The sequence below is a fragment of the Vulpes vulpes genome, chromosome 2 (assembly GCF_048418805.1).
Source record: "Vulpes vulpes isolate BD-2025 chromosome 2, VulVul3, whole genome shotgun sequence".
In the NCBI taxonomy this organism is placed as follows: Eukaryota; Metazoa; Chordata; class Mammalia; order Carnivora; family Canidae; genus Vulpes; species Vulpes vulpes.
This window is the reverse complement of record NC_132781.1, coordinates 147,711,370-147,732,475: the sequence shown is the minus strand read 5'-3', so window position 1 is coordinate 147,732,475 and position 21,106 is coordinate 147,711,370. Positions and strand designations below refer to the sequence as shown.

Sequence of the window (21,106 nt, the reverse complement as noted above, 5' to 3'; positions counted from 1 at the left end):
GCAGGGAGGTAAAAGGGATGCGATGGGTCAAGTAAGTCACAAAGTGGTAGGAGTGGGGGAGAGGAGGCAGATCTGTCCCAGGAAGCCATGAGCAATTCGAGTGGTTCAGTGGGCAATTTGGGGAGGATTTTGCAGGCCCCCCACAGAGTCAGAGTCAGTCTTATCAGAAGTCATGAACACGCTATTTATTGAGTCCCTCCTACAGGCTAGGCATTACAACTGATAAAGTAGGAAAGAAAGACACAGGGAAGGTTTCCCAACAAGAAAGAAATAACAGTCTCTGAGGAAGATGATTCTAGCAGCTGTGAGTGGGAATTCCTGGCCATCAGTTAAGCCTCTTATAGTCAGCAGGCCTCGAGGAAGGCAGGGAGCCAACACAGAGGAAGTATCATTGGAGCCTGGTGATGAGCTGGGTAGTGATGGAAGGTGGGACCAAGGAGGGAAAGGGAGCTGAGAGCTGTGGAGAGCTTACTCTGTGCGGGTCACCTCTGCAGGCCAGCACACTCATCTTTACAGCCTGTGGGAAGTACAATCATCTCAGTTTTATAGGTGAGGAAATTGAGGTTTACAGAGATTAAGTAACTTGATGATGGTCATAAAACTAGTAAGTAGGGAAGCTGGGGTCTGAAACCAGATCTAACTCTGAAGCCCATGCTTTTCCCATTATAACACTCTGCTTCTGTGCTAAAGGCAAATGAAATAAAAATAACCCTGAGACTGTGAGCCTACGGTATAAGAGTTGCTAGTTCATGACCGTGGGCAGTGGCTGGGAAACTGGGAATGGGGATTCTTCCTCAGAGGAACACATCCAGATTTTTGTTTTTGTTTTGTTTATGAATTCTGTAAAATTTAAAAATGTGTGTGTGGTGGAGTGACATCCAAGGGGAATATCCTACAGACAGGAAATCTACAGGGAAGGGGAATGAAGACAGGGAGGGGCCCATATTCAGAAGTCATCTGCAGACAGGTGGTAGGTGTCTGAAATGGAAGAACAGACAAGCTCCTTTAGGGGGTAAGTGTTGGAGTAAAACACCAGGAGGACAGGACTGAGTCTTTGGGAGTCTACAGCTAATGGCAGTGGGGGCAAGGGGAAAGGAGGGAGGAGCAGGTCCCACCTACACGCACAGATTGTCACATGCACACGTGGCCATTCTGGGCGTAGGTGCTTCCCAGTGCCAGCTGAGATCATCCTCCTTCTGTTCTGTTCTTGAAACTTACTCATTTTTCAGGCACAACTCAGATTTCCACACCCCAATTAGAATTTAAACTCTTGTTCATCTCTGTAACTCCCATATGGTTAGCATTATGTTTGGCACATAATAGGTGCTAAATGAGTATTTATTGAGCTGAACTAAACAATTAAAGAGACAGAGAAAAACTATTTGGGGATGACAGTTAATTAGTCTTTCTGAGCCATATCTTCTTCATTTAGGGGAGTGGAATTGTCAGGATTAAATGAGTTACGTAGGTAAGATATGTGGGTATTTCGGACAGTGCCTGGGACATGGCTGTTCATTAACTGGTAGTTATTATTATTATCAACTGGTAGTTGGCAATGACTAATAGAGGTAATATAATAGGAGCCTAGGGTGAAGGATTTCAGGAAAGAAGGCTCAACACTTCCAAGGCCCTTTGTGTATCACAGTTGTATCCTCTTCCTCTGTTTCTGTCACACACATACACACACGCGTGCACACCTATGATGTGTTAAGCAAAATATCAAACTCTTCCACTGATATCCTGAAGACTTTTTCCCCCTAATATAAAGAGGAACTTCTTAGGAATCTAAATTTGGTCCTACAGTGATAGTTGAAATGACCTTCGTTGCACAATTTTAACATCAAAATTGTTGGGAATCTTGACTCTAGCGAGATAACGAGTCCATTTGTATGTTTTGTTTTTATTGGATTCTCTAAGTAAAAGTGTCTATCTCACAGCTTGGAAGCTGCTCTGGGAGAGAAATGTGGTACCCGAGAGTCCTAGAATCAGCAAGCATCACATTGTCCGGCCTATCACAGACAGGAATCACTATTCCCTGACACAAATCCCTCTCTGCAATAAAACAAAGCTGCTATGTGGCAGGCCTTTCCAGCAGACAGAGAGTTTTTTCTCCTCTGATGAGACCTGAGGAGGGATGAGGAAGCAGAACAAAGACCTGGCATCTGGAGCACAACTGTGTGGAAAGGGCCTAGAATTTTCAATAACCTGACAGTTTCCTTTTTTTTACAGCACCAACCTCCTGGTCAGCAACTTTCTCCTCACCTTTGGGCCTGAGTGTGCACCAAGGCCCTGAGTTTATCCCCTAGAATGAGGACTCCAATAACCAAGCCTCTTGTGGGGAGCTGTGGGCCAGCTCCCTTAGGACTTGGTTTCCCTGGAGGCCTGGCCCATGGGACCTTGCAGCCTGCCTCTCCTGCCCTTCTTGGTTCTGTCCTCCAATTTCCAAGAAGCCCAACTTCTTAGGCTCTGCTCTCCGCTCCTTACTCCCCTCCCCCACCTGCCAACCCACCCCTTTTCAGGGCATAAGGGACCTTTTCTATTTGCAGATCCTAAAGAAGCTGGTTGCCAAGGTGACAGGAGCAGGAACAGCAGGGAGCTCGCCATGGGGGAGGGGCTTTGCCCCCAAACAGCTGTCAGTGGGAGCAGTCCCAGCTGGGACTACAGCATTTGCCTGTTCTGGGAGGACATGGCCCCCAGGGGGACACATTCTCTCCCCTACAGTCCCCCACTGCCCCACTGCAGGTCTCCACTGGTTATTCTCCCTGGGGGCAATGAGCCAGCCAGCTCGAAAATGCTTCAATAACCAACAAAAACCACCACCCCCCTTCTCTCTTTTTCTCTCAATCTCTCTCTCTCTCTCTCTCTCTCTCTCTCACACACACACACACACACACACACACACACACACACAAGCACATGCGCACATGCTCTGATCTCTGTTCATTTGCAGTGGGTTGGCTGGGCAGGAGGCCAGAAGTTACCTTTGCCTGAGGACGCAGGAGCCCAGGGCAGGGGCTCCTCCAGGCTGCCCCCACTAGGGCATAAAGATTATTTGTCTTATTTTTGTTCCAGAGCCCTGAGAGGATCTGCAGCTTCCTGACCCTCCCCATTGCCTTGCATCTGGGAGGTTAGGGGTTGGGGAGTAGAATCACTGGGCTTGTAGAGAGGAAGGGGTAGAAGAAGTAAGGAAGAATGGGAGGTGATGATAGGAGGTAGGAACCATGCAAAGCCCACTGATTTGTGTGATCTAGATGCAGCCCACAGCTGCCCCATAGAAAGTTCTGTGGAACCACTGGTCTCTGTATTGCATATAGCCACATACTGCTAGTTTCAGGCCATGCCAGGGGCCCCAGACCTCAGCCTGTAACTCACAGGTGTTCACCTTCATAAGGTTCAAGAGAAGAGAGCCTTCCACTCGATTCTGTAAACTACAGAACTTAGAACCATCAGGCTCTTTGACTTTTGGGTCATGAACAGGAAAGGCCTAGGAAAGACCCACATTACTGCAAGAATTGAGAGCGGCAAATATGGCTTAATGGCTAAGGACACAGAATCTGACTCAGCCAGGCATGGACCTGGTTCCCACTTCTGCCACTTACGACTTATGTGACCTTGAGCGACACATGTAGCAAGTTCTTGGATAACCTCTCTGAGCTTTCGTCTTCTCCTCTGCAAAATGGATAAACACACCTACCTTATAGGGTTCTTTCCAAGGCAAAAAGAGGTGGTATGCATAAAAATGCCTAGCATATGGTCTAGTTTACAACAGCTGTTTTAATAGTGCCCTGTTTTCTCAAGACCCCAGGATTGCCTAGCACATTTAGGAAGAATTCAAGAATGGGTCTTTCTTTTGAAGAGTCCTTAGAACCTGGGGGGCTGGGTTGGATCTGGGGAGAGGCTACATTTTGGCTTGGGTGGGTATGGTTCTCAGGAAGTAGGGTTTGTAGGGTTTGTAGCTTGAATGAGAAGGGAGAAGTGCTAAGTGACTGTAGGGAGCTGCCTTCCTCAGCCCAGCAGTGACTGTCCAAAGGCAGAGAATCACCAATCCTTTGTCCTCGAAACCTCAAGAAAGTAAATAAAGGATTGTGGCTCAGATTCTTCATTGCTCAGTCGTGACACTTGACCTGTACTTTCCTCTATCTTGAATATCTTCCCCTATTTTGTCTGTTGTTGGGTAAACTACTCCTGTTTGAGACTCACATGCCATTTCCTCTGAGGGACGTATCTCTGACCCCTCCTCCTGGCACTGAGTTGGCTGTGTCCACACTTACCTTGAACTTACTTCTATAATAGAATTTATGAAATTGAATGGATTTGCTTATATACCTGGCTCCCTCCTTTTGACTGCACATTTAGGTAAGGAATTGTATTTTGACCCCGTTGGTTAATCTAGTAACCAGCATACACAAGCTCTCAAGAAAAAAAAAATGTAGGTTAGACTGGATGGCAAAATGGTCTGGATGAGGACAGAAGGTCAGTGGTTGTCTCAAGGATGTGACCAGGGTGATTCTCTCTCTCTCTCTTTTAAATTTATTTATTCATGAGAGACACACAGAAAGAGGCAGAGACATAGGCAGAGGGAGAAGCAGGCTCCCTGCAGGGAGCCTGATGTGGGACTTATCCTAGGACCCTGGGATCACAGCCTGAGCTGAAGGCAGATGCTCAACCACTGAGTCACCAGGCACCCCTGATTTTCTCTTTAATGCAAAGCCATGTAGTCTATCGCTATTATATTTACTTCTATGGTCTAACAGCATGGTATTATTCCCTAGACTGATAAGCTGGCTTCTAAGGCTTTTCTGAGAAAAGACTGCTTAGAAAAGGCAATACTGGGACATGCTAGCAGACAGGGAAAGAGGTCCAGCTTCTGGGAATGCTGACTCAGCCCCATCACAGAATCTTTCTCATAAGTAATCTGATTATTATATATTTTTTAATCTGCTAAATTTTTTCCTGAAGTGATACCCTCATTGGCAAGCCTTTTGGCTCCCCTCCCCAGAGTTGGATAGCTCTCCCATGCTCCTGCCGTGCTCAGAGCTCACATATATGAGAGCACTGATCACACTGCACCTCATAGTACTTGTCTTCCCAGCCGGTACCCTTCCCAGAGAGCAGAGCCCAAGTCTCATTCATCTCTGTGCATCTAGAACTGGCAACATAACTGGCATATATTAGTCAACAGATGTCTGTTGAATGATGATAAAATCAACTTCCCACTTCAACTCCCTGTGTGGTTCTTGTGTGCACCTGGCTTGTCCCCATCCCTGTAGCTGACCCTTCAAGTATTTCAAAGTAGTCCAACTGCCAACCTCCACTCTCTCATGGCTAAGAGCTATGATTTACCACTGCGCCCATCACAAAGGACTAGTTTATTCCAAATGTTGTGGCTTCCTCCTCTAAAGCTACATGGAGGCATGATGCAGAACCAGGAACTGATGAACTTCTCAAGATTGGAAGAGGGAAAAGAGATGCAGGGCTAGTATCTTAGTACGTCCGTGGGAAAAAGGAAAGTTTGAAAGCTTCCTCCTCCCCCTAGTCCTGAGTTTTCTGGGATACGATCCTTGTTCCTGGAGCCCTTACCTGGAGCAACGAGGGAGTGGGTGGCCACAGCAGGTACCATCCGGCTGAGCCCAGCCCGGCCTTCCATGCTCCCCGGCACACTGCTGTTACCATCTCCTTTCTTGAGCGGCTCCATCACACTGTCAGTTATGCCAGGCTTGGCACCTGCGGGGGAACCCTGAGCGGTGTTTCTGCCCTGTGATGGGGTAGGCAGAGGCTGGCTACCACCTGGCGTGGGTTTCAGGGCCAAGCTGGGCAGGACAGGCTGAGTGGGGGTAGGGCCCGAGGTTGCTGCAGTTGGTGTCTGCTGTGTTCGGAGGGTCAAGTTCTGTACCTGGAAAAGAGGGGTCTATGGGAGTCCCAAGAATGCGGGTAGGAGTAATGGCATCACACAGCTAAGATGGGGAAGGAGTCAGGGATGGACCTAGGAATGGCTTAAATAGGACAGTGGGTTGCAAAATCAGAGAGAAAGAGAGAAAACGAGTTAGGGGTTGAAAGAGGAACCAGAAGCGGTAGTTTCTAAAGGGGACAAGAAAGAGTGCTAGTGATTGGATCCGTCAGCAGAAGAAATTGAATTCTGAGAAGGGATGACTGCCCAGGCTGGGGTGGGCACTCTCTCCCATTACCTCCTCTCCTCCCCCAAACTATCAGGATGGGATGCATTCCATTTGGAAAGAATTCCCAGCAACAGTGGGGCATGGGGCATCTCACACTCAAAAAGGCCAGGGCAAAAGTGAAAGTTAATTGACCAGCGCAGCCACCAGGCAAAGGATCATCATGTCCTCAGAATAAGGTTTATTACACCAGGATCCGTGTGCTTACTCAACCTGGCCCCTGGTGCCCTCTGCTGGATGCGCCGAGGCTGTGCCAGACTCACTTCCGACAAATCTGATTCTCTTGCTACCAAGTGCTGTCCCGTTCTGTAGCCAGGGTGAGGAGGGAGTGTGAGGGGCTGTTTTGCTCCCCCGCTGCCCATAGCATCTTTACAGCCACAGCAGTATCTGTGTGCTGCCAGCAGAAGGTGGGGACCCAGGACTTATCTTTGCTCCCTCTTCTGTGGCATTTTTCCTGAACTAGAGGGGCTAGCGTGCGTAACCAGAGTGGGATGTTCCACTTGAAAAGCAACACAGAAGTTATACTGGGAAGGGTGTACAGTAAAAAGCTAGTCATGACCATCCATTATTGGCAACCGCATTTGCCTCAGCATGCTGCTCTCTGACTCCTGATCTATGTTTGAGGGAGTGGAACAGAGTCATGAGTGGCTGAGGTCTTCTCAATGGGATATTAATTAAGGAGTAAGTCTGGGAGCATCGGGATGTCCTGTCTCCCCCCGGCTTTCCTAGAAGATCCCAACCTTTCCAAATAATCAAAGTACCTCAGGGCCTGTGCCCATACCCAGTATCAGTACCCTTCTACGGAGGTGCCCACCCCCCGGCCCTCCCACCAGCATGGAATCCTCACCTGGGCGGGGGTGGGGGGCCGGGCGGGGGAGCCAGTGCCGAGCTCAGGCTGCACAGTAGCGACGGTGGCCGTGGGCGTGAAGATGAGCTGAGGGGACAAAGGAACAGTGCCGCCTAGGCTCCTAGCTACCTGCACCAGGTTACCTGGCTGGGCCTGGAATCACAGGAAACGAGGCGCCTTTTACCTGCCCAATGTGGGCTCAGCTACAGGACAGGACAGTTCAGCCAAGGAGCAGATATGGGGAAAGAGGGAGGCAAGAGAGGGAGAGTCCAAGGGGACCACCTGAAAGTCTCAAGAGGCTTGTAGCATCCTGATCCAGGCTGGATGGTGAGGGGGATGGCGGAGGAGAGCCAATCTTGGGGATGCATGTTGTGTTTACTTCAGAAGCCTCTGTGAGTTGCTCATCCTAGAGGGGCCAACGTTCCTGGGATACTCTGAAGTCATTCTCTCCGTAGCACCCCGGGGAGTAGAGACCTTGCTTAGGTTCAGACAGATGCCCTAGGACCTCTTTCCTGGTCTAACCCATTCCTGACTCCAGGTCTGGGCCAGTACAGGGCTCCCCTGCACAAGGGATCAAATCAGATGTATTTTTTTTCTCAGTTTTTAGTCAAATTTGGATTTGGGTATGGGGTGTAGAGACAACAGTGGTGGAGGAACAGTGGTGGAATGCCCAGAGCCGCATTCATGTCTGCATCTCCTTCCATGGGCTATGGGCTACACGGTAGTCTCTGCATGACACCTCCAATCCCACGAGCCTAGCTGGTGCCCATGTGGCCGTGCTGATTACTCAGGGGCTGCTTTCCCCCAGACTCTGAGGTGCACCTATGTCTAGTCTTCTGTGCATGTTTGCCCTACTTAAGGACTCCAATTGGGGCAGCTGAGTAGGACAAGGGAATGAGTCAACTGAAGACAAAGGCAAGTTTGGGCAGTGTCACACTGTGCTTGTCCTGTCCCTAGAGAAGTGGAAGTCTACTCCATACTGTGTGTCCAAGAGGCTATTCCCTGGGAATGGAATACCACAAACAATGAACTCAGAGCCAAGAAAGGAAGTGCTGGGGCAAGACCAGAAAAGCTCCAGGTGCCCAGTTCTGGCCCCAGAAGCAAAAGGAGGGTAGGACTGTATTGTCTTCAGGATAGCGTGTCAAAGAGCCAGAGAGAGAAATCTTCAGGATGGGAGACACAAGATCAGACTCAGTGAGCCCAACAGAGAGCTAGATGTTAACTGCCTCCTGAGGAGTATGCCGCTGTCTTCCCTGGAAATTCTTCTAAATCTTAGGAACCCATAAGGTTCCTAAGGATCTTTGCATCCCTTAGGGACAGGTGTAAAGGAGAGATTCTAGATATGCAGGTCTGGGTATGATACCATCCCGGGCACATTTGGCACATTCAAATATGCTGAATTAACAGGTGATAGAGTGACCCTGATTTGGATGGGGGCCCAGTTGGGAGAGCAGTGGAGGCAGCAGCAGATCTTGAAGCTGAATGCCACCTTCACCACCTGGACTGGAATCCACCTTTGGCGCTTGAACTAGTGATGGCCAGTCCCTGTAAGGACTGCCACAGTGGGTTATGACCCCATTTCTGTAGAGTACAAGGATGTTTGTGTGCTTGCTTATCTTAAGCGTCCAAGGATACTGACCATCTGGGCATGGGCCCCTGCATTTTCTACCCTAATTAATTTTTTGGGGGTGGGGTTTCTGATAAGAAGAGGACAATTAGGGAAGGAAAGGATACATCATGGGCTATCTTCTCCATTTCAGCCAGAAACCCCACCTGTCCTTGGGTCACTGAGCCTGTACCCAAGCTCCTATTCAGCCTGTCAGGTGCCCTCTTGTTTATTCCACCCCTTAACCTCTTGCTGTCTGTTCCTTGGTGCTCCTTCCCTCCCCCCACATCTCTAATTCCTACCCTCTCTAACCTCCCAAGCCAGGCTTCTCTGCCTCCATCCTCCCAGCCCACCTGAGCCATGGCCCAGGCTGGGTACTCACCATCTGTGCCCTTAGATACATCTGTGCTTGGCTTGCAGTCAGGGCTGGAGAAGACGTGTTGCCCAAGAGCACAGCCTGCTGGGCGATGCCCGAGGCTGTCGCTGAGTTGACACTCTGTGCCCTGTTGATGAGCTGGGCTGCTGCTGGGGAGGCTGCCAGATTGATCTGGTGAGAGAGACACACGCAGTAACAAACAGGAGGTTCTGTTGGTTAACTCTGGGCCCCTCTCCTTCATTTCTTTCTTTCCCTATCTTCTGTTCCTTGGTGGATGCAGCCTTCTTTAGGACCTTCCCTGGTACTTGGGCCTTGGAGCATCCCCCAGCACCACCCTGGCTTCTGTGTGGGGCTGTAGGAAGGTTCCAATGGGGCAGAGAACTGAACTATAAACAGAGAGCCTGGACATTGGCAAGAAAGATGACAGGGAGTTACAAAACTCAGGGTTAGAAACAGGCATATGCTTTTTTTTTTTTTTTTTTCCTTCTGGCAAGAGTAATAGATTCCAGCCATGGTTGTCTGTGGCTGAGGATTCACCAGCTGGGTCTGGGAGCACGCGAGCATCTATCTAGGGCAAGGAGGAAGGAGCTGGTCCCAGAGCTGTAGGCTCTGTTTGCTGTTCCCCAATCTACTCACCGAGGATGACGGGGCTGGGGCCTGGGCAGACACATTGCTGCTAGAAGTGCTCCCCTGTCTGTTGGCCACCAGGCTTGCCTAGAAAAGAACAATTCTTATCACAGGGGTCCCAGGTCAACCCCAACCATTCCCCAGGCTCTCAGAGGAAGCACTCTAGGACAGTGGTTAGGAGTCCATCCCTCATCTGCCTCATCTGTGTGGCCTCAAGTATGCGTTTCAGTTTCCTCTTGATAAAGTGGGGATGATAACAGAATCTACTTTGTAGCATCAAGGAAAGGATTAAATAAGGCAAAGCATTTACATGTAAGCACTCAGATCATGAGCTACAATTATTACCTATCTTTCCCAGTGTCTGGACAGCCCTGCTTTAGCCTGCTCTATCATACTGGGCTCATGGACCCCGTGAAAGACTTTTGCACATTCTGTCTGGCATGGCCAGCCTGCTCCCCCTCCCCATGGCTGGCTTCTTCTTCATGTGTTGGTTTCCGAGTCACTCCAGCAGACAGACTGTCCCTCATCGCCCAGCGAGGGCAGTCCTCCTGTTTCTTGGTCAGAGCAAGCCCTTCTTCTCTTTCAGAGTGCTTATGGCAACTTAGAGATTTAGATATGTTATTTCCTTGTCTCTTTGGGTGTCTGTTTACTTGCTGTCACCCCACTTGAAGCTCCAAGAAGACAAGATCTGCAGTAGATTCAGTGTCTGACATGGACTGTGGCGCACGATAGGTACATGAAACTTCCAGTGAACGAATGAGTTCTTCTCAGCCACCAAGGACAGACAGGATGCTAGGTGGGCAATGGCCTTGTCTTGTAGACACCCGCTCGGCCCCTCGGCCCCTCCCAATAGTGTGGTGCTGTGGGGAGGAGGGACTCCTCCAGCTGTCTTCCTGGGCCAGATGGGCAGAGAGTTCCACCATCCACTCATGGGCTGTGTGCCCACAGACTCCTTCCTTAGCTGTAAAGGACCATGCCCACTGTGCCTGCACCTGCTCACTGGGGTTCTGTGAGGGTATAGTAAGAGAAGGCCTGGGGAGCCCATGCACAGGGTCTGCTCCTCCCCACTCTTACTTCTGTCAATGCCATGACTGCTACCAGCCATCCCCCCACCAATACCTCCCCCCCACACCCTTGGGTGTCCTGCCTCCCTCTCTCACCTGTTGCACGGCCGCCAGGCTCTGGAGCTGGGCACTGCTGAGATGCTGCTGCTGGAGAGCCGCCGTCTGCAGCATGAGGTGCTGCTGCTGTGCAGCATACATCTGCTGCAGGTACTGGGCTGCTGTGCTGGGCTGCCTGTGCAGGGCCTGCTGGATCACCTAGGCCAGTGGTAGGGGGAGGCTGCACTGTCACCTTGCTTGCAGAGGAGGGGGTTGTCCCTTCTGCAACAATGCCTTGTCAACCCCAGCTCCCCCTAGCTGCTCAGAGGATACTAGGTCTGTGACCACCACTGGAACAGATGGCCACTTCCTAGGGAGGCGAGAAGACAACAGGCTTTCAAACTTGATACTTCTCTGCCCTCATCTGTCCTGCACATCTTTGGCTCCTGTGCGCCTCGGTTCCTCCCCAACTGCATCTGCTTCTGTGTCAGCTGCCAGCTTGGAGAAAGTCAGAGCAGCAGTGCTGCTCTGGTCTGCTCTGGGCACTGGGGAGACTCAGAGAGGTTAGCAGTCCTGTAAGCCTCTGGTGAACTGTCCCATGCCAGGCTTGTTTGTCACTCCACCTCCCAGCCATTCCCTGTCCTCACACTTGGGTGACTGGACTACTAGACGGTGACAGCAGGGGAACTGAAGCCCAAAGAGGCAGCGAGAAGGAAAGGGGTGGGAGAGAGAGGCCGGTGCAAAGGGGGGCCTAGTCCAGCATTAACAGTGCCAGCCAAGTGGAAACAGCCTGGGGCAACACCCTCCCACTGGGGCTGCTTGCCAGGGTCTGCTCCTGGCTGCTGGGAAGTGCTATGGGTCCCTTAGAAGATGGTCTCATTGGCCTTGGAAAGCAGGCCAGTGGCACAAGGATGATGCATTTCTCTTGTAATCTTTCCTTTCCCTTCTCCATTGTTCCCTCTTTCTGGCTATCATCACCATCACCTGGCCTTGCTGCTACTTCTCTTTCCTGATGGGACTGGCTAAGCCACTGTCTCTAGGAAGCGACAAAGGTTGCCTTTGGTTCCCCCTCGCTGCCCACCACTCTTCACTCACAGTGTCCCAAAGCCTCCCTTCGCCCCTAGGAACAAAGAAAGTGAATGCCTTTCACCCAACCCTGAGATCTTCTGTCTTCTTCTCCTAAGCCCCACAGACATTTCTCCTCCCTTCTCCTTACCTGGTCACCTATCTGCCATCTCTTGCCACCTGATGCTCTATGCGGGCCCTGACCAGCCTTTGACCTGCTTGCTACCCCTTAGCTCTGCTAAATCCCTGACCATGGGACTGCTCCCAACCCTGGGTCCTGCCCCCAACAAGCAAGCATCCAGTCTGGCTCTCTCTAGCTAAGCATGACTTCTAGGGCTGCTGGCTCTGGAACAAAACCATATGTGGGCTCAGATCTGGAGTTCTGTGAAAACAGGCTAACATCACAGATTCTTCATGGGCTCTGGGGTCTCCTGATTCCCCTACCCTATCCCAAGTCTTCAGATCCCACTCCCCTTCAGTGTTCTCTCTCCTCAGAGGGTCCTGGTTTATACAAGCACAGTTCTGTTTATTCCTTGTTCTCTCCCAGAATTCTTTCTTCTTATTCCCTTTACCTAGGCCTCTCTATTTTCCTTAGACTCCTGAAAGTACCTCCCCACAATCTAGACAGTAGTAGCAGAGATACTGTGGCTCTTCCTCACTAGAGGGCTGGTGTCAATGAGTGGAAATGGCAAGAACCCTGTACCTGCTTGGGTACATAACACAGCCATGGGCGATTCCATCTACCATTGCAGAAAACCCCAAATCCCTTGTATCTAGAGTTGTGATGAGGGGTGGAAGGATGGCATATCCTAATGTGAGCTGCTAGAAGCTGTGTTCAAACACTCACATGCCAAGGGGCTGGGAAAAGGCTAGGTGTGTGTGGGGTGGCAGGAATGGGTGTAGGAAACATGGTTTTTATCCCATGGGGGAGGCAGATGTAACCCAAGGAGGGAAGACTCTAGTGTATCTGATGGTGTCTTCAGACTCTCCCGCTGTCTGCTGTGACCCCTCCTCCACTCCCTAATCTGGGCCAGGGGCCAAAGCAGGGCAAGGTCATTTGTCTGGTACATCCATGCTGGATTAGCAAAGTTCCTCGGAGTGAACTCTTCTCAGCTGCATACACTTTGTGTCTTCTTTTTTTTTTTTTTTTTTTTTTAAGATTTTGTTTATTTATTCATGAGAGACACACACAGAGAGAGAGGCAGAGACATAGGCAGAGGGAGAAGCAGGCTCCATGTAGAGAGCCTGATGCAGGACTCAATCCAGGGACTCCAGGATCATGCCCTGAGCCAAAGGCAGACACTTAACCTCTAAGCCAATCAGGCATCCCCTCTTTCTGTGTCTTATCTGGGGGCCTCAAACAGACACTGTGGTGATTAAGAACACAGGGCTGCAGGTAGAATGAGGTTCAGCTTTTTCTGGTCTTTATCTGAATGACCTAGACAAGGTACTACTTTTACTGAGACTCAGCCTTCTCAGTTATGGAACTGTACCTATAATAGCCATTTTCAACTGGAGGGGAAGATACATCTGTGGTGATTTCGTACAGTGTGGGGCACAAAGCAGATGGTGAGACATGGGCATGACTGTTTGGAACTAGGTGTCATCACTCAGAAGCCTCATGGATGACACTTAGCAGACCACTGCTTTAGGCAGCTTGCTTTGGGGTTCCTTTTTGGTCTCTAAGAAACTTTGTTTTATGACAGGGCAATGGTCCTTCGAATAGGTCTAGGTCATGGCTGAGAAGTTCCCAATCATTTTCTTCTGCTTGTTATTTTTACTTGTTCCAGCTCCCTACCCACTTTACACTTTCACATGCCTATCCTCCCAAACAGGACTCTGGGATCTGAGTCACCAGGTGAGATAATTTTCCAGGTTGTGAAGTGTTACCACTCTCCCTGAACCTCCTTGATTGGACCCATCTAGCATCATTTCTCCTAACTGTGCCTAGATATATAACCAGGAACACCCCCTCCCTATGCCCAATCTAGGTTCCATACCCTGGTTGCTCCACCAGCCCACGCCAACACGTCCTCCTGGCTAGCCCCAAGATGATCCAGGAATACAATCTCTAGATCAGCTGGACTCTTACCTGCACGGTCTGCCGGTCAGGAATGCCACTGTACACAGAAATCTGGGGCCCAGTGGGGCGGCCACTCCCACCACTGCTGCCACTGTTGCAGCCACTGCTGGCACTGCTGGCGACACTGGCACTGCTGGATGTATGGGGGACTGGCAGCTCATTCTCCATGGCCTGCGGGATGGCACAGTCAGGGCGCTCCAACAGCAGAAGAGCAGGTGGATGCTGGGAGCAAAGAGGCAGAAGTGAAATGTCACAAGATGCTTCCTAGAGAACACACACATCACATCAGCTTTCCATCAGCCTGGGGTGGGACCACTTCTGAACTGAGGCCTGGAACATACCTGCCACCAGAAGGACAAGGCCAGGTGTGGTTCACTAGGTGAGATCTGAAATCAGATGCCTGATTTCATTTTATTTTATTTTTTAGATGCCTGATTTTTTTTAAAGATTTTATTTATTTATTCATGAGAGACAGACAGAGAGAGAGGCAGAGACACAGGCAGGCAGAAAGAGAAGCAGGCTCCATGTAGGGAGCCTGATGTGGGACTCCATCCTGGAACTCCAGAATCACGCCCTGGGCCAAAGGCAGGTGCTAAACCACTGAGCCACCCAGGGATCCCCTAGATGCCTGATTTTAAAGTCTATGACCTGGGAGCGCCTGGGTGGCTCAGTTGGTTAAGCATCTGCCTTCAACTCAGGTCATAATATTGGAATCCTGGGATTGAGCCCTTGGATTGAGCCTGGTTATCCTCTCCCTCTGCCTCTGCCCTTCCCTACCCACGCCCTGGCTCATACTCACTCTCTTTCAAATGAATAAATTTAAAAAACCTAAAAAAAATGTCTATGACCTGCCATTCTTCCTTCTGCTAAACCAGCTAAAACCAGCAAAGGAGGCAGATTTCCTACAGTGGCCTTCCTGGCAATGATCTTAGGGGTCATCTCTCACCCCATGTCTACCTCTTCACTTTTGGGATGGAAAAACTGAGCATCAGAGAACTTATTATTCATCTGCATGTATATAGTCAATTAATGAAAGAAATGGGATTACAAGTCTGGAGAGAACAGAATTAGGGAAAGAGACAAATGAGGCAATAAAATGAGCTGAAGTGTTTGTGTTTTTCAAGGCTAGAAGAGCTGCCAGTGTGTCTGGAGTCTCTGTTTTCTTGACGAAGTATTTAGTGAGTGCCCTCTGATCTAACGCTGAGCAGGGCACTACATCAAGCAGTGTGGTTGAACTGCAGGTTTTGGGATTGGAAAGACTTGGGTTTTCATCCTGGCTCTGCTGCTTACGCTGGGAAGCCTTGGCAAGTCGCACTTGTCCAACCTTCTGTCTCAATCTGTCAGATGTAAGAATACATGAATTGGCGGGAGAATAAAGTCAAATAACAATACAAAGTGCTTGGGAGAGTGTCAGGCAAATACTGAGCACTCTAGAGCACTGGCTGTTGTTGTGGTTATTAAAACTGTTCCGAGTCTGGTTCCAATAGATCAATCCTCTTCCAGCTTCCTGGAACCTTCTATCCTTGTCACTAAAGGATGCCAGGAATTCACTCAGGGACCATCCTGTGATCTGGATTCACAACTGGAAATGACATGTCCCCTTGAGACACGTGTTGGGGAGCGAAGAGGCTGGGAGTGAAGGATGAGTGGTAGGAGAGGCAGACCCAGTCCAAGGTTAAGTTCCCCTCTTTCTTCTTTTATGCTCTTCCTAAAATTCTCATTTCTACATATGAGCTCTTCCTTCTACCTATTCTTTCCTATAGCTAGAAATGATACTTGCCATCTCATCATAAACAGTGAATTCTTTGCTTGCAGATTATGCTGGTTTAAGAAATAAAGCATTAAAAAAAATAATAATAAAAAAAAAAAAGCATTGAAGGGGGGGATCCCTGGGTTTAGCATCTGCCTTTGGCCCAGGGTGTGATCCTGGAGACCCGGGATCGAGTCCCACATCAGGCTCCCTGCATGGAGCCTGCTTCTCCCTCTGCTGTGTCTGCCTCTCTTTCTCTCTCTCTGCCTCTTTCGTGAATAAATAAATAAAATCTTTTAAAAAAAGGAATAAAGCATTGGTTAGTAGAAAAATAAAGCATTGGTTAGTAGAAAAAAAAACAATAAGTATTAGTTAGTAGAAAAAACTAAAATAGTCATCAATGTCCTGTTGTCTTCTTCCCAACGCTGCTCAGGTTGGAGGCTGTCAACATTCCTCAGGCTGCCTTCTTCTGACAGGGTGGGTTTCACAGTGAACTGAACAAAGTAGGGGTAAAGGCTAAAGGATAGGAACGTGTGAGGTAAGGAAATGCAGGCCGCTCCCCCAGTTCGGAGGCCTGTGGCTTCCAGGGCAGGAGAGCAACCTGCAAATGGCGCTCAGGTCCTAGGTCCTGGAGCAGTGATTTCCCCCTAATGTTTGTATGTCTGTGTTTACTGCCACAGGGCAAAGCTCTTGTCCAGGAGTTCCCTTTGTCCAGAGCTGCACACAGTGCTGGGTCTCAGTACAGCCATCACTTGTGAAAGATTCTGACGATGATAACAACGTAGGATCAACGAAACCGCAGAGTCCACAAATATTTCCTGTGCTCTGCTCCGTTGAAACCTACCTTGTCTTATGTTCTAGGGAGGGGCAGTTGGGCTGGACAGAAAGGAACACAAGGTAGAATTCCAATCTTGCAGAAACCGACCAACTAGCTCTAGAGATGAGGCTCAACTGAAGTTTCAAGGATCATTACTGACAAATCAGAGTTATGTTGGGACACAGAATATCCCATAGAATCCAGAAATCTTTTTTTTTTAAGATTTTATTCATTTATTCATGAAAGATACAGAGAGAGGCAGAGACACAGCCAGAGGGAGAAGCAGGCTCTATGCTGGGAGCCCGATGTGGGACTTGATCCCGGGACTCCAGGATCACGCCCTGAGCCAAAGGCAGATGCTCAACCGCTGAGCCACCCAGGCGTCCCATCAGAAGTCTTCTTTTAGTTAAGTGCCTCACCTCCCTTTCCCAAGATGTTGATCAGGATTGGGTTTCAGGTCTCACTTTCATTCTGCCCTAGGAAATTTCAGTGGAAGCACTTATAAACATAAAACATAAAATGGGAAAACGGCATCGGCCACAGCAAATTAAGGATAGCGTGATCTACACATCCTGCATGATCGAGCCTCAGCTCTGGTTTATTTTCCTTTTTTAGCAGCTATGGCAGATCTCGTGCACAGCGTAGAAATGAAACAGGACGCAGTCCTAAAGAGAGCATGGCACTCCTGCCTAGAAGAACTGGGCAGGCAAGGACAGCAACCGCTCCTCGTGCTGGGGAGGGAGACTCAGCAGCATGGGGACACAGACACAATGGGTCTCCTGAACTCTCTTTCCTGCCTGTCTCCTTCCTTCTGCTGCTAAGCCTGCCTTTCCCTTCTCTCTTCATTCTTGCATTCTTGGCTTCTGCCCGGCAACTCCACTTCATTTTTTCTCATTAAATTTCCCCCCACTCCCTGGTTTTCCAGTTTTCCTGTTCTTAACTGCCCTGGTCCTTATCCTTTGTCATATGGGTTCTTCCTTGCACTGGCCCCATCCTCCTGCATGGGGAAGATTACACTCACCTTGATTCTGCTATGGCTCTGGGCTTTTTCCCTTTCTTTGACTCTCTGGAACATGAGCATGCATCTCCCCCCCCCCCCCCCCCTTTCTCTCTCTTACCCAGGTCCCATTGATCCTGAGTGGTTGCTCCAGTTTACTGTAATGAGCTCTCTCTCCATTCCTGACTTCTGCTCTCTCCCCGCACTGTGCCCTAAACCTGCTTGCCTGCCCTGCCCCTGAGGTCCCTCGCTCCATAGCTGGCTCACTCTGTGTCTGCCTTCCTTGCCTCCTGTGCTCTAGCTCTCTCTTCTTTCTTGGGGTCTTCCCTGCCTGAGGATGTCTCTCCCCCAGGCCTGATCCAGCATATCCTTTCGCCTCTATTCAAGTGTGTGCTCTAGACAGTGCATGTGCCCTCTCCTTCTCCCTCTCCCTCCCTCTCTCTGGCTGGTACTCCCTGTTCTAACTCAAGATTTTGATAGCTACTACTGTCTCTCAAGTGTACACTCTCTCTTTGGCTCTCTCACTCACTCATGCAAAGCAGAAGAAGGAAGGACAGACTGCTTAGGAAATTAAGGAACACATAAAAGGAGAAGCAACATTTGAGCTGCCTAAACCCACACTTTCTCACTTTCACTGCATAAAGCTGCCCTGTCCCACCCTCCACTCCTTGTCAGTCACTTCTAGAATGTTTTGTCATCAACAAGTTTCTGGTTCCCCCAAAATCTGAACATCTATTCAGCATCTACCAGATGCAGGGTATTCTTGCTAAGTACTGGGAATAGAAAAGAAGTAGAAGACATGAGTCCTCATTTGAAGGTTTTCACTTTTGTGAGCATATCAGAAATGGTGAAACCTAAAGTCTCTTGCCCCAGAAAAAAATGTGACTCACACACAAATGTACTTATAATTATAGAGGTTAGTGAATCCCTCTCTGCCCATTAACCCTGCCCATTAACTCTGGACTAAGAAGCTCCAGCAATTGGGCAGGAAGTACAAATTTGAAGACAAAACTATTATTCACTACTATATGCTAAGTTCCACCTGAGTGATTGAGACAACATTGGCTAGTGTAGAGAAAAGTGAGGTGTAAGGAATGTGTGCAGTGTGATCGATGGACAGTGGAGAAGGGCTTACTCTAGGCTTTATGAAGCCCAGATTTACACTGCTGCTGGATAAATAGTCATTGCTGCAAGAGAGACAGTGCCCAGCCCCTCCTTCTGGGTATTCTCAGTGGCTCAATTTTCCTAGGACAGGCAATGCACTAAAGGAGAAAGAGCAATCCTAGCTTTGGGAATACCTGTCCACTGTTGCCTTTGGTCTTGGGCAAGGCAGGCTCTCTCTCTGAGTCTTGGTTCCCTAACCTGCAACACTGGGTCATAATAATACCTGCTGGGGATAGTGGTGGTGTATGTTTGTGAGGATTCACCTCTGAGCCTCATTCCACTTTTCTAACTGTATACAGGCATGCGTCAGAGATATTGCAGGTTTGGCTCCAGACCACCACAATGAAACAAATATCACAATAAAGTGAGACAGGGACGCCTGGGTGGCTCAGTGGTTGAGCATCTGCCTTTGGCTCAGGGTGTGATCCCAGGGTCTTGGGATTGAGTCCTGTACCAGGCTTCCTGCCAGGAGCCTGCTTCTCGCTCTGCCTGTGTCTCTGCCTCTCTCTGTGTGTCTCTCATGAATAAATGAATGAAATCTTTAAAAAAAAAAAAAAGTGAGGCAGATGAATTTTCTGGTTTCCCAGTGCACATAAAATTTATGTTTACACTATCCTGGAGTCTGTTAAGTATGCAATAGCAGTACGTCTAAAAACATAATGTATATACCTTACTTTAAAAATGCTTTGTTGGGACACCTGGGTGGCTCAGTGGTTGAGCATCTGCCTTTGGCTCAGGATATGATCCCAGGGTCCAGGATTGAGTCCCACATCAGGCTCCTTGTGGGGAGCCTGCTTCTCCCTCTTCCTGTGTGTGTCTGCCTCTCTCTCTGTCTCTCATGAATAAATAAATAAATAAAATCTTTTAAAAAATGGTTTATTGCTTAAAAATGCCATTCAAATATAATAATGAAAAGGTATGAAATATTGTAAGAATTACCAAAAGTGACGCAGAGACACATAGTGAGCAAATGCTGTTGGAAAAATGGCACCAATATACTTGGTTGACACAGGGTTGCGACAAACCTCTGACTTGTAAAAAAACATGGTATCTGTGAAGCATTACAAAAGAGGTACAGTTGTATTCCGCAATGGGAGTCTACTGCTGTAGTCTGGTGGCTCTGCTTTCCTTCACCAAATACAGCATGTTCATCATGATTTCTCCTGCTCTTTAATTTTGATGAAGTCAAATTTATTTTTTCTTTTGTCGCTGCCACATCTAAAAAAACAGTGCCTAATCCAAAGTGAGGGAGATTTACACCTAAATTTTCTTCAAAGAGTTTTATAGTTGTAGTTCTTACTTTTTTTTTAAGTTTCTTTATTTATCTTGGTATGTTATCTCTATACCCAATGTGGGGCTCAAACTTCCAATCTTGAGATCAAGAGTCACATGCTCTTTCAACTGACCCAGCCAGGTGCCCTGACAGTTTTTACATTTAGGCCTTAGATCCATTTTGAGTTAATTTTGTATGTGGTGTGAGATAAGGGTACAACATTATTTTCATTTTTTAAATTGTGGTAAAAAATATATAACTCGAATTTGCCACTCACAATGTTGTGAGTGGTAATGACCACTCTCTACCACTAGAATTCTTTACCACTCCAAACAGAAACTTTAAAATCATTTAGCAGGAACTCCTCAATCTCCTCTTGCCCCTGCCGGCTCCTAGTAACCTCTAATCTACTTTCTGTCTCTACGAATTTGTCTAGTCGAGATATCTCCTGTACATGGAATCATACAATGTTTGTCCTTTTGTGTCTGGCTTATTTCATCTAGGATAATGTTTTCAAGGCTCATCATGTTGTAGCATGTGTCCTTTTTTGGCTGAATTCCATTATATGTGTATATCACGTTTTGTTTATCCATTCATCGGTTGATGGACACTTGGGTGTCCATCATTTTAGCTATGTGAATAATGCTGCCATGAACATTGGTGTATGAATATCTGCTTGGGGCAGCCTGGATGGCTCAGCGGTTTAGCGCTGTCTTCAGCCCAGGGCATGATCCTGGAGACCTGGGATCGAGTCACACGTCAGGTTCCCTGCATGCAATCTGCTTCTCCCTCTGCCTGTGTCTCTGCCTCTCTCTCTCTCTCTCTGTCTTTCATGAATAAATAAAATCTTTTTAAAAATAGAGAGAGAAAAAACAAATATCTGCTTGAATCCCTGCTTTCAATTCTCTTGGCTATTACCCAGACCGCTGAGCCACCCGGACTGCCCATCCCAAACTTCTTTAAAACATACATGACTGGTCTCTGCCTCTCTCTGTGTCTCTGATGAATAAATAAAATCTTAAAAAAAATACATAATCGGTGATTTAATTTCTGTACCTTCCATCAAGAATATCTACTACTAATAATGTTTATTTTTTGAGTACCTACTACCACATGTCAGCACTATAGTAGATGTTTTAAATATATGCATGACCTCCCTTATGATATAGGTTTTATTATCCTAGTTTTGTCAATGAGGAACTTATCTAAGTAACTCATCTAAGGTCAT

At 48.4% G+C, this 21,106-nt stretch overlaps 1 protein-coding gene across 14 annotated transcripts in view; it reads right to left on the bottom strand.

Annotated features, from left to right (window-relative positions):
* The window catches only part of PHC2 (polyhomeotic homolog 2), a 120,506-nt gene that overhangs the window by 39,533 nt on the left and 59,867 nt on the right, over positions 1-21,106 (bottom strand). For 4 of the 14 annotated variants that reach the window (XM_072750310.1, XM_072750312.1, XM_026014462.2 and 1 more), the window contains 6 exons: positions 13,887-14,099; positions 10,790-10,948; positions 9,639-9,716; positions 9,009-9,173; positions 7,021-7,107; positions 5,581-5,893 (listed from right to left, as the gene is read on the bottom strand). In XM_072750310.1, the coding sequence (XP_072606411.1) occupies positions 5,581-5,893; positions 7,021-7,107; positions 9,009-9,173; positions 9,639-9,716; positions 10,790-10,948; positions 13,887-14,045 (961 nt within the window). In that variant the 5' untranslated portion in view covers positions 14,046-14,099. Of the gene's footprint in view, positions 1-5,580; positions 5,894-7,020; positions 7,174-9,008; positions 9,174-9,638; positions 9,717-10,789; positions 10,949-13,886; positions 14,100-21,106 lie in introns of all 14 variants that reach the window. The other 10 variants (XM_072750313.1, XM_072750315.1, XM_026014463.2 and 7 more) reach the window with 3 other exon arrangements.